At 36.5% G+C, this 17,343-nt stretch overlaps 1 protein-coding gene across 4 annotated transcripts in view; it reads left to right on the forward strand.

Annotated features, from left to right (window-relative positions):
- The window catches only part of CEP83 (centrosomal protein 83), a 139,122-nt gene that overhangs the window by 67,240 nt on the left and 54,539 nt on the right, over nt 1-17,343 (forward strand). For all 4 annotated transcript variants that reach the window (XM_073900506.1, XM_025881380.2, XM_025881384.2 and 1 more), the window contains exon 5: nt 995-1,126. In XM_073900506.1, the coding sequence (XP_073756607.1) occupies nt 995-1,126 (132 nt within the window). The remainder of the gene's footprint in view (nt 1-994; nt 1,127-17,343) is intronic.

Below are 17,343 nucleotides of genomic sequence, written 5' to 3' on the forward strand. Positions count from 1 at the left end.
TTTGTTTTTTTGGTTTTTTTTAGTAAAATCATGAAACCCATTTTCTTGGTTTGTTAAACTGTCTTGGAGAAATCTTTCAACTGAAGAGTTACAGTGAGCTGAATATTTTAGAAGGTGTTCTTATTACTTAATTTCCTGACGAATGTTGAAATAGCATCTCCTTCATCTTCTCTATTGCCTAAGTTCTTACTGATTTTAGAATGCCAACAACTTTTGTAGTGTTAGTAAGCAGAATTGGAACATACCAGAGATTCGCATGTGTTCTGGTTAGTCAGGAAAGTTGGTGCTACATATATTCTTTAGACTGGTGTGTTGAACTGTCATTGTCATACTTGATTGAACCTTAAGTTATTGTACTAAATATTCAAATAATATTTTATCTACTTAGAATTCATCCTTTTAGGAGGCTATTTTATATTTTACTATAGAGTTAATTTTTAAAATTTAACTAATTTTGAAAGGTATACTACATTATTAAATATTATTCTATTAGGCCCACAGGTCAAAACTTTTGATGTGCTATTTGTCTTTATTATTGTGAGAATCAGTGAGTAAATAAGGTAAATTGAATGGTAATTTGCTTTATTGGCACCTTCTCAAGACTGTACTGATTCTGTATGTAGGATACTTGCCATAAGATTTTTCCAGGGTTTAGGGGCACCTGGGTGGCTCAGATGGTTTAAGCGTCTGCCTTTGGCTCAGGTCATGATCCCAGAGTCCTGGGATTGAGCCCCACATCAGGCTCCCTGCTCAGCGGGAGGCCTATTTCTCTCTCTCACTGTGTCTCTCTCTGTCAAATAAATAAATAAAAATCCTTAAAAAAAAAAAAGAATTTTCCAGGGTTTATTTATATTTCTGTTAAGCTTACTTTTTGCTTTTTAGAATGGCTTTCAACATAATGCACTTTAAAATTATATTTGCAAAAGTGATTTTTGGAGTGAGTACAAATTTCATTTATAAACGTGTCATAAATTACAGTCTCCTTTTAATTTAGGAAGTGGAAAAGTATAGAACTGAATATAATAAGCTTCGCTATGAACATACATTTCTCAAATCAGAATTTGAACACCAGAAAGAAGAATTTGCACGTACTTTAGAAGAAGAAAAAATAAAATATGAATCAGAGGTGAGTGATTATGCTAGTTTAGTCATTAGCCTTCTAGTCTGTAAAATTTTATGATTTTTTCTAAATTCTAAGAATTGATTGCATAATTAAGTTTCACTCATTAATGGTAAAGTATTTGGCATGATATTCATCTGTTCTACAGTAACATTGTTTTTTGTGAACATTCTTTGTGGCTGTTAACTTTTCCTCTTTTGTTCCTCATTTATTTTGCCCCAGTCAATGGAGATAGTCTCTTTTCTTTCATAGCCAGAGAGACAGACTTCTTATTACAAATATAGTTTGTTTATATGACTTTTTTATGTAGAACTGTCCCCCTCTACTTTTTGGAACCAAACCACGTCCAGAAGAGCTCTGGCTATCAGCCCATGTACCTTGTTTCTACTGACAGAAATAAGGGGTTTATACTTTAGGGCATGCCCATCACGTTCAAGAAGTGTACTTTGTTCTTTCTGACATCTACAACTGCAGAATTTTCTCTCCGCCGCCTACAGCATGTTCTCCTACTCTATCTCTACTGCTTAGGCAGCCTTTCTACTCATTTTATGTTTCATCTCCTAATTTTGCCAAAAATGAAATTTGTGTTTATCATTCTTTATGGACTTATATGTGATTTTTCAGGATAAAAAGAAATATCAGTTTTGTCCTGCTATATTCAAATAAGAAATCTAACACCAGTGGAATTTGTAAACAACAACAAGAAAAAACTTGGTATCTGTAGTTATGTGAAATATTCTTTGTACAAACACATCTGCATTATGTATTTATTGCATCATCCTTATTTGGAATTAAGAATTAGAATACACTCACCTTCCTTTACCAGTTACTAATTGGATCAAACTGATCTATTCTTTTTATTATTTTTTAACTTTAAATTCAATTAGCCAACATATAGAACATTATTAGTTTCAGATGTAGAGTTTAGTATTTCATCAGTTGCATGTAACACTTAGTGCTCATCACATCACATGCCCTCCTTAATGCCCATCACCTAATTACCCTATCCACCCCTCCCCCAGCAACCCTCAATTTCTTTCCTATAGTTAACAGTCTTTCATGGTTTGTCTCCCTCTCTGATTTCTTTCCATTCCGTTTTTCCCTCCCTTCCCCTATGATCCTCTGTGCTGTTTCTTATATTCCTCATATGAGTGAAACCATATGATAATTGTCTTTCTCTGGTTGACTTATTTCACTCAGCATTGTACCCTCCAGTTCCATCCACTTTGGTGTAAATGGTAAGATTTCATCCTTTCTGATGGCTGAGTAATAATTTCATTATATATTATCCATTCATCTGTTGGTGGACATCTCCACTCTTTCCATAGTTTGGCTGTTGTGGACATTGATGCTATAAACATTGGGGTGCACATACCCCTTCGGATCACTACATTTGTATCTTTGGGGTAAATACCTAGTAGTGCAATTGCTGGGTCATAGGGTAGCTCTATTTTAAAGTTTTTGAGGAACCTCCATACTGTTTTCCAGAGTGGTTGCACCAACTTGCATTCCCACCAACAGTGTAGGAGGGTTCCCCTTTCTCCACATCCCCGCCAACATCTGTCGTTTCCTGACTTGTTCATTTTAGCCATTCTGACGGGGTGTCAGGTGGTATCTCATTGTAATTTTGATTTGTATTTCCCTGATGATGAGTGATGTTGAGCATCTTTTCATGTGTCTGTTGGCCATTTGTATGTCTTCTTTGGAGAAATGTCTGTTCATATCTTCTGCCCGTTTCTTGACTGGATTATTTGTTTTTTGGGTGTTGAGTTGGATAAGTTCTTTATAGATCTTGGATACTAGCCCTTTATCTCGTATGTCATTTGCAAATATCTTCTCCCATTCCGTAGGTTGCCTTTTAGTTTTGTTGACTGTTTCCTTTACTGTGCAAAAGCTTTTTATCTTGATGAAGTCCCAATAGTTCATTTTTGCCCTTGCTTCCCTTGCCCCTGGAGACGCATCTAACAAGAAGTTGCTGCAGCCAAGGTCGAAGAGCTTGCTGCCTGTGTTCTTCTCTAGGATTTTGATGGATTCCTGTCTCACATTTAGGTCTTTCATCCATTCTGAGTCTATTTTTGTGTGTGGTGTAAGGAAATGGTCCAGTTTCATTCTTTTGCATGTGGCTGTCCAATTTTCCCGACACCATTTGTTGAAGAGACTGTCTTTTTTCCATTGGATATTCTTTCCTGTTTTGTTGAAGATTAGTTGACCATAGAGTTGAGGGTCCATTTCTGGATTCTCTATTCTGTTCCATTGATCTATGTGTCTGTTTTTGTGCCAGTATCATACTGTCTTGCTGATGACAGCTTTGTAATAGAGTTTGAAGTCCGGCATTGTGATGCCACCAGGTTTGGTTTTCTTTTTCAACATTCCTCTGGCTGTTCGGGGTCTTTTCTGGTTCCATACAAATTTTAGGAGTATTTTTTCCAGCTTTGTGAAATATGACGATGGTATTTTGATAGGGATTGCATTCAATGTGTAGATTGCTCTGCGTAGCATAGATTTTTAACAATATTTATTTTTAATTACTGAGCAAACTGCTTCATGATTGTTTGATAAGTAAGAAGCTATATGAACATTGGAACATTTGAGTCCATTGGTAATACAGTACTAGAAAACTATAAATATTTTAATAGCCTTTTTTATTAAAAACTTCTGAGCAACTCTATTCACATATGATCTCTTGTTATAATAGTCACTGCGATGAAGCAGGACTGTATTATTTTATCCATTTTAAAATGAGGACACTTGAAGCATAAGGTAAGCAACTTCCCCAAAGTCTCACAAAAAGTCAGCAGCCAAGTTTACTATAGAACTCAGGTGCCCCAACTACCAGCCCGAAGTTTTTAGTTTGGTGTGGCAATTTCAAATCATTGGTAATTTCACTTAGGAGCCATCTAAAAACTAATTTTGTTCAAGAGATCTGTCAGTTTATACTAATGATGATGAAAGGTTTTGAATCTGTAATCATGACAGACTTAAAGGAATTACATTTAAAAATCTTCTTGTGGAAAATAGGAATGAAAAAGATTTCCAGCCTAAAAGTTGGTTTAGTGTATTAAAGAGTAACCAACCACTGAGGTTAAGGATACTGGTCCTTTAGTTTATATTTTGCATTTAAAACCTAACGTTGATGTTTATCTGGTAATGATTATTTGTATTCTCTAGTTTCTTAGTTTTATTGTTTTTCTAAAGAATGAAACTTGCATCTGAAATCTGATGACTAATCTATTTTTCACCCATGAAAGGCCAAATAATATTCATTAAAATTTTTAAGGGCTTACTGGCATCATTAGTTTTCCTAATTTAAATGTCTTATGGAGAAATCTGAAGATAAACAGCTAAGAAGCCATAATTTGTAGAGGCTAGAAAAATAAAACTTTCTGATAAGACCAAAGTTCTTTTCTTTCTACTTCCTGATTGATTATGCAGGAACAGTATTAATTAGTGGATAATCGGGTATTTGTTCTTTCATTCCATCAGTTAATCTTAGTGATATGATTGTGGATCATGAAACAGCATTGAAACTTCAAAGAAAAGCCTACTCTTGCCCTCTGCCAATTTTACAATTTAAACTGGTATAAAATATGTTAGTTTGTACTAAAAATAATTGGCTTTTCTTGCATTCAGGATTCACATAATACTTGTGCATTTTCACTTTTTTTTTTAAAGATTTTATTTATTTATTAGAGAAACACAGAGAGGGAACACAAGCAGGGGGAGTGGGAGAGGGAGAAGCAGGCTCCCCTGCCGAGCAGGGAGCCTGATGTGGGGCTCTATCCCAGGACCCTGGGATCGTGACCTGAGCCAAAGGCCGACGCTTAACAACTGAGCCACCCAGGCGCCCCACATTTTCACTTCTACAGATAAAAGAAGTAACTGAATATTCTTTACTGTGTTCTTAGGTGAATGCTTCAGGAAGATTTTGTTAGTGTTTTCATGAGAAGCACTTTAGTGATTCACATTTTCCTCATGATACTCTGAATTAAAAGGAATATATGAAAGTAGATGTCTTTATCTTATAAGTAAGATAATGTCATGATTTCTCAATGCATTCAGCTATAAGAACATATTAAGTCTGGGACTTCATACAGATGAAATTCTGAAGTTGTATGTATAGGTATTATTCAAAGTGGTACTATTGTGTTTTACTATGTTATTTGGTGTCTAATTTTATATTCTGCAAATAGTAATGAACCATACAAAGAGTTATAGGCATAGGTTATTATACTGGTCAACTGAATGAGTGCAAGAAGCAGGAACAATTCAGTGGGGAAGTATGTAGATTTTGAGAGAGGGGCAGTGAGTACTGCATCATATGAAAAACTTTAGAATGACAGTTATTATAATGACAAGTCCCTGAGATTATTCCATCTGGCTTTCCAAACTGAGCTGTACCTTGGGGTTTTTTTTTTTCCCTTAAGATTTTATTTATTAGAGAACAAGTGGAGGGAGGGGCAGAGGGAGAAGCAGATCCCCCGACTCCCCATGGAGCAGGGAGCCCAACTCAGGATTCAATCCCAGGACCCTGGGATCATGACCTGAGCCGAAGGCAGATGCTTAACCAACTGAGCTACTCAGGTGCCCTTTTTATTTATTTATTTGAGAGAGAGAGAGCAAGCGAGAGAGAGAGAGGGCGAGCAAGCACATGCGCACGATCCGGGTGAGAGTCTGAGAGAAAAGCAGACCCCCTGCTGACACTCAACTGACTGAGCCACCCAGGTACCCCTGTAACTTGGTTTTTATGGGGCTGGTGAGAAGCCAGAATTCCTGTGGCAGAAAGGAGAACTTTTCTGGGTTCTTGTTACCACATGCTATTTTTTCTTACAACACTGTTAGCACAAAACTGATAATCGTTTTCAAGTTTTGGTCTTTATTCTGACACACATATCAGTAGACATCATGAAACCTCTTAAAACACATCCTAATTTTGTCCTGGTATGTTCTGAAGCTCTAGGTGGCCTATAAGACTCCTTTATCTAAAATATTCCAAGTTCTCTGACTAGCACCCTTCTCAGATATTATAAACCATATTATAATAGGCAAAAGTCTCCCACATTAAAACTAAGGTACCTCCCAATGGGAATTCTCTGGGATGGATTTTGGCAAACCTTTTAGAAGGGCTCTATGGAATCTTACTCATTAAAATTCTCTGTATGGGGCGCCTGGGTGGCTCAGTCGGTTAAGCATCTGCTTTTGGCTCAGGTCATGATCCCAGAGTCCTGGGATCGAGCCCTGCATCAGGCTGCCTGCTCAGCGGGGTGTCTCCTTCTCCCTCTCCCTCTGACCCCTCCCCCACTCATGCTCTTACTTGCTCTCTCTTAAAAATGAATTAAAAAAAATAATTCTCTATATGGATACAGTTTAGACTGTCTCAAAAACTAAACTTTTTACATGTAAATTTTAAAATGTTGAAGATATTTACTTAATGTGACATTGAGAACTGAACTGAACTTCTGTGTGCCTCAGTGTCCTTATTTGTAAAATGTTGTTAACAATAGTATCTATCTCATGGATCTGTGAGATTTAATAAATTAGTATGTGTAAAGTACTTATATAAGTACTTAGCACATAGTAAATATTCAGTAAATGTTAGCACATACTCAAAATTTTGGAATATATGATCCTATTGTTTAGCATGCTGGAGTCTTCAGTGTCAGGTTTGTACTTTAGATGATCTAAATAGTTCCAGGGCATCTCTCATTTCAGTTCCTCTGCCCCCCCACCTTCATCTCACTCTAGCATTTGGACTGCTCTGCTTTCAGGTGCCCTGTGCCCTGGTGGCATGTGTTTTATTATCCTTAGTCTCTTGTTCGGTCTCAATACAATTCTTTTTAAGACACAGTAAACATCAGCTCATTTCCCAACAGTTCTTGTATTCCATTCCCTAATCTTTCTGTAACTATGTCTGGGGGGCAAGTACGTAGTTCTAGGAATTGCTTTCTCCCTGTAACTATCTATCTTTTACTAGGAGAAAATAAGGGTATAAGGAAAGGAAACTATAACATCCAAAACGAGATTAAAATATGAACTTTAGATTTGTAAATAATTTAAGTGCCACTTTCTTCTCAATATAAACAAATGACAGTGTTTTTGTATTCCATCATTAATTTAGGAAAAATTAATTCTAGTTCATATAGGGGAAGTGGGGAAACTTAGTAGAAATATAAAAAAGGTCAACTAATTTGATTTTAAAAACTGAGATCTCAGAACATGGAACTTCATGTGCAAAATAGTTACCATAATGCCTGACACATAGTAAATGTTCAAATTAATGGTGTTACTACTGTTAGTACCTGACAGCATTAATCATAGTACTAATTATCATAATAAACATAGCTGATATTTTATAGATTTCAGATTTGTAAATGACAAGCTGCAGAAGTTGAAAAAGTAAAATACGTAGAGGTAGGACACAAATTCATACTTAGTTTATTGAGAGAATCACTTTATATATACTTATTTGAATTCTGTCAGCTGTGGGAATTAGTCATTATTCCCATTTTATAAATGAGAAAACACTCATGAAAAAACACTCATGAAGCACTGAGAGATTAGTCCAAGGTTATAAAGGTAGTGGTTGATAGAACCATGATTCACATCGTCTGGGAGTTTCTGTTTCTGCCCATGTTGGAGTAATAGGGACTGAATTTTCCTAAGGCCTCGCCTAAAAACTGAGACAAAATATAGGAAACTGTGGTGTTCAGACCCTGGAAAACAGGTAGTACGAGGTGCAATGATCCCTGAAGGAAGGAAAACAAATGAAGTAAGCCCTACGATTGCCCCATAGTGGAAAGGCTTTACAGTGCATGGTGCATTGAGTGCAAGACTCAGAAGGGTTTTACTTCAGTAGTAAAGACAAATTAGCCCTACACTAAAGGCTACTCTGGTTCTCCTTGACAAGTGTAAAAGCAAGATTTGAAAGGATCGAACTATTTCTGAGTAATTTAAAAGCATAACAGAATGAAGATTTAAAAGTATGTAAAGGAATCCAGAAGAATCCAGCAATGGAAAAAAAAAAAAAACCAACATAAAATTCACAATGTCAGACATCCAATAAAAAATGACTGGGCAGCCCAGATGGGTTCCTAAGTGAACTCTACAAAACATTTAGGTCTCTACAGTCTTTTTCAGAAAACAGAATGAGAGGTAGTATTTCTTAACTCATTCTAAGAAGCCAGATACCTAATACCTTACCTAATACCTAAACCAAATAGACATTATAAGAAAAAAAAAAACCAAAAAAACAACTATAGACCACTGCCTCTCATGAACAAAGATTCAAGAATCCTTAACAAAATATTAGCAAATCAAATCCAACAGTGTATAAAAAGAATAATACACCATGAACAAATAGGATTTATGTCAGGCATGCAAACCTGGTTCAACATGGGGGAATGAATTAATGTAATCCATCACCCCACAGGCCAAAAAAGAAAAATCACATGATCATATCAGTAGATGCAGAAGAATCATTTGAGAGAAATCAATATCCATTCTTTTTTTTTAAAGATTTTATTTATTTATTTGACAGAGACACAGCGAGAGAAGGAACACAAGCAAGGGGAGTGGGAGAGGGAGAAGCAGGCTTCCCGCTGAGCCGGGAGCCCAATGCGGGTCTCGATCCCAGGACCCTGGGATCATGACCTGAGCCGAAGGCAGACGCTTAACAACTGAGCCACCCAGGCGCCCCTCCAATATCCATTCTTGATAAAAACTCTCAGCAGACTAGGAATAGAGGGGAGAACTACCTTAGCTTGTTAAAGAACATCTACAAAAAACCTATAGCTAACATCATACTTAATGATGAGAAACTTAGGGCTTTCCCACTAAGATCAGGAACAGTGCATGGATATCCTTTTACCATGCTTTTTCAGCATCATGCTGAGAGTCTTATTCAATACGGTAAGACAAGAAAAGGAGATAAAAGACATACAGATCTGGTAGGGAGAAATAAAACATTTTGCTTGCAGATACATGATTGTCGATGTAAAAATCTGAAACAGTGAGCAAAAAACTTGAAATTAATAATCAGTTACAGTGAAATTGCAGGATACAAGGTTAATGTACAAAAGACACTTCCCTGTGTAATAGGAATGAACAGGTGGACTTTGAAATTAAAAACATAATATGACTTATGTTAGCATCCCCCAAAATGAAATACTGAGATATAAATCTGAAAAAAAAGTGGGAGATCTGTATGAAGAAAACTACAAAACTGATGAACAAAATTAACTAAATAAATGGAATACTAGTCCATGTTTATGGATAGGAAGACTGAATGTTGTCAACATGTCTGTTCTTCCCAACTTGATCTGTAGTTTCAGTGCAATCCCAATCAAAATGCCAGCAAGTTATTTTGTTGATATTGTCAAACTACATCTAAAGTTTATGTAGAGAAACAAAAGACCCAGAATAGCCAACACAATATTAAAGAACAAAGTCAGATGACTGACACTGTCTGATGTCAGGATTTGCTATAAAGCTATTGTAACCAGCTCTGCTATTGGCAAAAAAAATAGACAAATAGATTTGAAAGAACAGACCAGAGACTCTAGAAATAGACTTACACAAATATAGCCATTTGGTCTTTGACAAAGAGAAAAGGCAGAATGGAGAAAAAGTCTTTTCAACAAATGGTGCTAAAACAACTGGATATGCACATGCAAGAAAAAATGAATCTAGACACAGACCATACACCTTTCACAAAAAATTAAAAGTAGAACATAGACCTAAATGTAAAACTTAAAATTATCAAACTCCTAGAAGATAACAGGGGAAAACCTAGATGATCTTGGCTTTAGTGATGACTTTTTAGATGCAACACCAAAAACATGATATGCAAAAGAAGTAATTGGTGAGTTAGACTTTATTAAAATTAAAAACCACTGTGAAAGACATTGTAAAGAGAATGAGAAGAGAAGCCATTTACTGGTAGAGAATATTTACTATAGGCACATATGATAAAGGATTGTTATTCACATTATACAAAGAACTATGAAACTCGACGATAAGAAAACAACCTTATTTAAAGTTTAAAAATGGGCCACAGACTTGAACAGATATCTCACCAAAGAAGATACACACAGGGCAAATCAGCTTATGAAAATATGTTCAACATTATACATTATTAGGGAATTGCAAATTAGAACAAGATACTACAACACACATACTGAGAATGGCCAGATCCAAAACACTGGTGATACTAATTGCCAGTGAGGATGTGGAGCAACAGGACTTCCCACCATTACTGGTGGGAATGCAAAATGGTACAGCAACTTTGGAAGACAGTTTGACAGTTTCTTACAAAACTAAACATAATCTTACTAAACATAATCTTACCATAAGATGCAGCAGTCATACTTCTCGATATTTACTTAAAAGAACTGAGAATTTATGTCTGCATAACAACTTGTGCAGTTATTTTTAGCACCTTTATTCCTAATTGCCAAAACTTAACAATATGTCCTTCAGTAGGTGAGTAGTTAAATGAACTGTGGTACATGCAGACATGAAAAGACATGGCGGAACCTTTATTATATATTACTAAGTGAAAGAAGCCAATCGGGAAAGGCTGTATACTGTAGTATTCCACTATATGACATTCAGGAAAAGGCAGTACTATGGAGACATTGAAAATACCAGTGGTTGCCAGGGATTAGGGGAGAGGGAGGGGTGAATAGGTGGAACACAGAGGATTTTTAGAGCAGTGACACTATTCTTTGTGATACTAAAGTGGTGGGTACATGTCAAGATATATCCATCAATATCCATAGACACCAGGAGTGAACCCTCATGTAAACTATAGACTTTTGGTCATATGATATGTTGTTTTATGTTCATGAGTTGTAGCAAATCTACCCCTCTGGTGTGTGATGCTGATTAGTGGGGAGGCTGTGGGCATGTGGGGGTAGGGACATAAAGGAATTCTGTACTTTCTGCTCAGTTTTGATGTGAACCTAAAACTGCTTTAAAATCTGAAGACTTTTTTTTTTAAATAAAGCTTAGTTTTGGGGGTGCCTGGGTGGCTCAGTCATTAAGCGTCTGCCTTCGGCTCATGTCATGATCCCAGGGTCCTGGGATTGGGCCCCGCATCGGGCTCCCTGCTCAGTGAGAAGCCTGCTTCTCCCTCTCCCACTCCCCCTGCTTGTGTTCCCTCTCTCACTGTGTCTCTCTCTGTCAAATAAATAAAATTAAAATAAATAAATGAAGACTCAGTTTTTGAATTCCAATATAATTAACGTACAGTGTTATGGTAGTTTTAGGTGTACAATATAGTGATTCAGCAGTTCTATCCATTACTCAGTGCTCATCATGATAAGTGTCTCTTAATCCCCTTTACCTATTTCACCCATTTCCCCACCCATCTCCCCTCTGGTAACCACCAGCTTGTTCTCTATAGTTAAGAGTTTATTTTTTTGTTTGTCTCTTTTTTTCTTTGTTCATTTGTTTTGTTTCTTAAATTCCACATAAGAGTGAACTCATATGGCATTTGTCTTTCTTTGACTTACTTCACTTGGATTAAACCCTTTAGATCCATCCATGTTGTTGCAAATGGCAAGATTTCATTCTTTTTTATGGCTGACTAATACTTCATTGTATTTATACATAGCACATCGTCTTTATCCATTCATCTATCAGTGGACACTTGGATTGCTTCCATAATTTCGCTATTGTAAATAATGCTGCAAAAAACATAGGGTTGCATATCTTTTCAAATCAGCGTTTTCATTTTCTTTGGGTAAATACCCAGTAGTGCAATTACTGGGTTGTAGGGTAATTCTATTTTTAGCTTTTTGAGGAACCTCCATACTGTTTTCCACAGTGGCTGTACCAGTTTGCATTCCCACTGACAGTGCAAGAGAGGTCCTTTTTTTCTACAACCTCGGCAACACTTGGTTCTTCTGTTTGTTCTTTTAGCCATTCTGACAGGTGTGAGGTGATATCTCATTGTAGTTTTGATTTTCATTTCCCTGATGATGAGTGATGTTGAGCATCTTTTCATGTGTCTGTTGGCCATCTGTATGTCTTCTTTGGAGAAATATCTGTTCATGCCTTCTGCCCATTTTTAATTGAATTATCTGTGGGTTTTTTGGTGCTGCGTTGTAGAAGTTCTTTCTATATTTTGGATACTAACCCTTTATCAGATATGTCATTTGCAAATATTTTCTCCCATTCTGTAGGTCGCCTTTTAGTTTTGTTGTTTACTTAGCTGTGCAGAAGCTTTTATTTTGATGTAGTCCCAATAGTTTATTTTTGCTTTTGTTTCTCTTGCCTCAGAAGACATAGCTAGAAAAATGTTGCTACAGCTGATGTCAAAGAAATTACTGCTTGTGCTCTCTTATAGGATTTTTATGGTTTTAGGTCTCACATTTAGGTCTTAAATCCAGTTTGAGTTTATTTTTGTGTATGGTATAAAAAAGTGGTCCAGTTTCATTCTTTTGCATATAGCTTTCCAGTTTTCCCAACACCATTCATCGAAGAGACTGTCTTTTTCTTATTGGATATTCTTTCCTCCTTCATTGAAGATTAATTGACCATATAATCATGGGTTTATTTCTGGGCTATTTCTGTTCTCTTGATCTGTGTGTCTGTTTTTAATGCCAGTACTGTACTATTTTGATTACTACAGCTTTGTGGTATATCTTGAAATCTGGGATTGGGATCTCTTCTGTTTTGTTCTTTTTTTCAGGATTGCTTTGGCTGTTCAGGGTCTTTTGTGGTTCCATAAAATTTTTAGGATTATTTGTTCTAGTTTGGTGAAAAATGTTGTTGGTATTTTGATAGGGATTGCATGAAATCTGTAGATGGCTATGGGTAGTATCAACATTCCAACAACATTTGTTCTCCCAATCCATGAGCATGGAATACAGGCTATTTTTTTTTTTTAATTGACTGGGCATGCAGAGAAGCAGGAGAATTTATTTCATAATGGAGAAAAAGTTGACAGAAACAGACTTGTAAATTACAGAGTTAGTAGACAGGTTCATTAAACCATATAAATATACTCCATAAGCTCAAAAAGTTAAAGGAAACCTTGAACATAATGAGACACACGGAACACATTTTTAAGAAAAGATTCTTGTGATAAAAAACACAGCTAACCCTTGAACAGCATGGGTTGGTACTGCGCGGATCCACTTACAAGCAGATTTTCTTTTTGATAAATAGTGTACAGTACTGTAAATATATTCTCATAATGTTCTTAACATTTTTTTCTCTAGGTTGCTTTATTGTAAGAATACAGTATATATGTACATATAACATACAAAATATGTCAGTTGACTGTATTATTGGTAAGGTTTCTGGTCAACAAGTAGTAGTTAAGTTTCTGGTGAGGGGGAGCAAAAGTTATATATGGATTTTTGACTGCACAGGGAGTTGGTGCCCCTACCCCCTGCTTTGTTCAAGGGTCAACAATCTAAGTGGAAAATACACTATAAATGGATTAGATACTGCAGAAGAAAAAATAATGGCTAAAATGAAGATTTCGCAATAGAAACTATCCAAGATGGGATATAGAGAGAAAAAGGATAGGAAAAAAATGGTTATAATACATAGTGGGGTAACGTCAGATAAGTCAAATTCTAAAATGAGAAGGGAAGAACAGAAAAAATATTTGAAGAAATAATGGCTAAATTTTTCAGATTTCATGAAAAATATAAATCCACAGATCTGAAACTCTCAAAGAAACACATGGACAGAAAACACAAAACTATACCAAGGGCACATAGATTCATATTAGCTAAAACTAGTGATAAAGAGTAAATCTTAAAAAGCACCCAGAAGACTTCTCCCAGGAACATGGAGTAGATGTACCTTCCCCTCTTCATCTGACTAAGGAAAACAAAAAACTCTGGATATTACAGGATAGGAGAGTCCTGTTCTCTTCAGCCAAAGCACTAGGAAAAGAGCAGCCAAATACTGCAGTAAAAACCAGCCCCATCCCAACTTTAAGTCTTCCCCAGGCTGTAAATGTGGAGCCCTAATTTTCAGCCAAGATGATTACCAGAGAAGACAAGGTAGGGAGCCAGGACTTTCATTCACACTTGGCAATAACTAGGGCTTCCACCTTTCTGCCATGATGGTGTTGGAGATGACATCAGAGCCTAGATTTCCACTCCTCATTGGCAGTAACAAGGTACCCCCTCCGCTCTCGGCTTGGGTCATGGCAGAGAAGGCCTAGTGCAGAATCAGGATTTTCACTATTATCCAGCCCTGGAGTGTTAATGGAAGCTACATCTGACTCTGTGGTGTCAGTGGAGGTCACAGGGGGAGCAGTAACAAGTCATTCATACCCCTGCCATTTAGGGAGCTATCCGTGTGCTTAGTTGGGAGCTGGAACTCTTAATTCTACCCAGCATGGGTGTCATGAGGAATCTCTCCCATCTTGGGTGTCATAGAGCTAAAGTGGGGAATCTGTACTACTACCTCCACCTGGTAGTAATAAGGTGATGACACCATCCTTTCCCTGCCAGAGCCATGTTCTAAAAAGCCAGCTAAAACAAACTTTAGATAAGATCCAGAGTCTCCTAATACAATACCCCAAAAGTCTAAATTTCAGTAGAAAATCACTTGTCATACTGAGAACCTGGACGATCTCAAAACTAAAAGCCTATGGAATGGGAGAAGATATTTGCAAATGACGTATCTGATAAAGGGTTAGTGTCCAAAATCTGTATGGAACTTATCAAACTCAACACCCAAAAAAATAAATAATCCAGTTAAGAAATGAACATTTTTCCAAAGAAGACATAAAAATGGCTAACAGACACATGAAAAGATGTTCAACATCACTCATCATCAGGGAGATACAAATCAAAACCACAGTGAGAGATACCACCTCACACCTATCAGAATGGCTAAAATTAACACAAGAAACAACATGTGTTGGTGAAGGTGTGGAGAAAGGGGAACCTCTTGCACTGTCAGTGGGAATGCAAACTGGTACAGCCACTGTGGAAAACAGTATGGAGGTTCCTCAGAAAGTTAATAGAATTACCCTATGACCCAGCAATCGCACTACTAGGTATTTACCCAAAGGACACAAAAATACTGATTTGGAGGGGCACATGCACCCTGATGTTAGCATTATCAACAATAGCCAAACTATGGAGAGAACCCAAATGTCCATTGACCAATGAATGGAAAAAGAAGATGTGGGTGGTGTGTGTGCGTGTGTGTGTGTGTGTATGCACATATCTTGGAATATTACCCATCAAAAAGAATGATATCTTGCCATTTGCAATGATGTGTATAGAGCTAGAGTGTATTATGCTAAGTGAATAAGTCAGGGAAAGACAATTACCATATGATTTTACTCACATCTGGAATTTAAGAAACAAAACAGATGAACATAGGGGAAGAGGAAAAAAAAAGAGGTGGAAGCAAACCCTAAGAGACACTTAACTATAGAGAACAAAATTGAGAGGTGGTGGAGGGAGGTGGGCAGGGGATGGGCTAAGTGGATGATGGGTATTAAGGAGGGCACTTACTGTGATGAGCAATGGGTGTTACATGTAAGTGATGAATCACTAAATTCTACACCTGAAACCAATTTTGCCATACTTGTTAACTAGAATTTAAATAAAAATTTGAAATAAAATCTCAAACTAAATGAAAAAAGACAATAGATACTAACACTGAGATGACAGAGATATTATTAGAATTATCTGACAAAGATTTCAAAGCAGCCATGGTAAAAATGTTTTAATATGCAATTACAAACGTGAAACAAATGGAAAAAATAGAGTCTTAGAAAGAAACAGACAATGTAAAGAACCAAATAAAAATTTTAGAACTGAAAAATATGATGACCATTGAAATCACCCCCCAAAACAAAACAAAAACAAACCCTCAGTTGTTGGGCTTAACAGCAAAATGGAGGGGATAAAGGAAAGAATCTGTGAACTTGAAGATAAAACATTAGAAATTACCCAATCTTAACAAGCTACAGAAAATGGATTAAAAGAAGAAATGAGCACAGAGAGCCGTAGATACCTGTGGACTATCACAAAAGATCTAAGATTTTTGTTTTTGAAAGGAAAAGAGAGGGCAGTGTTGAAAAAGTACTTAAAGGCTGAAACTTCCCCAAATTTGATAGACCCAAACATAGATTCAGGAAGCTAAGTGAATATCAAAAAAGGATAAAATGAAAGTAATCTACCTAAGAAACATCATACTCAAACTTATAAAAACTATAGGGAAAAAGATCTTGAAAGCAGTGAGAGGTATGATACTTAACTTATAGGCGGAAAACAATTCCAAAACATTTCTCATCAGAAACTATAGAGGTCAGAACAAAGTGCCATGACATTATCAAATGCTAAAAGGAAAGAAGTATCGACTCCTAATTATGCAGCAAAAATGTCCTTCAGGAATGAAGACTATAAATCAAGACATTCTTAGAATAAGGAAAACTAAGAATTTGTTACCAATAGTTTGAAAAGAATGCCTATGGGAAATTCTCTAAACAGAAAGAAAACAATAAAAGAAGGCACCTCAAAACATCAAGAAGGCTAAAAGAACACAGTAATCAAAACTCTGGGTGTATACAATAGATATTCCTTTCCTGAGTGACTTTTCTAAATTTTGTTTGATGGTTAAAGCAAACATAATGCTGTCTGATGTGTTTTAAATGTATATAGTGCAAGTAATTAAGACAATTATAAACAAGGGCTAAAGGATGTAAAGAGAGGTAACGTTTCTCACTATCGCTTGAACTAGTAAAATGAACCCAGTAGACTGTGATAAAGTATGTATATATAATGCCCAGAGCAATAACTAAGAAAGCTATACAAAGAGATACACTCAGAACATTATAGGTAAATCAAAATGGAATCCTAAAAAAATGTTTAAGGAGCCCATAGGAAAGCAGGAAAAAGAAACCAAACTTAGAACAAGAAATAGGGAAAGAAATGAAAAACTTAAGACATAACATATTCATAGTCAGAATAAAGGTAAATGGTATAAATATAACAAAAGAGATTTGCAGAGTTGATTTTATTTTTTAAAGATTTTATTTAGAGAGAGTGAGCAAGTGGGGAGAGGGGCAGAGAGAGAGGAAGAGAATCCCCAACACGGGGCTCGATCCTATGACAATGAGATCATGACCTGAGCCAAAATCAGGAGTTGGACGTTTAACCCACTGAGCCGCCCAGACGCCCCTGCAGAGTTGATTTTAAAAATGAAAGACAACTGTGGCCGGTGGTGTGGGGTTTCTT

Source organism: Callorhinus ursinus, unplaced genomic scaffold (assembly GCF_003265705.2).
Source record: "Callorhinus ursinus isolate GAN/ISIS: 27379988/994484 unplaced genomic scaffold, GSC_fseal_2.0 scaffold14, whole genome shotgun sequence".
NCBI lineage: Eukaryota > Metazoa > Chordata > Mammalia > Carnivora > Otariidae > Callorhinus > Callorhinus ursinus.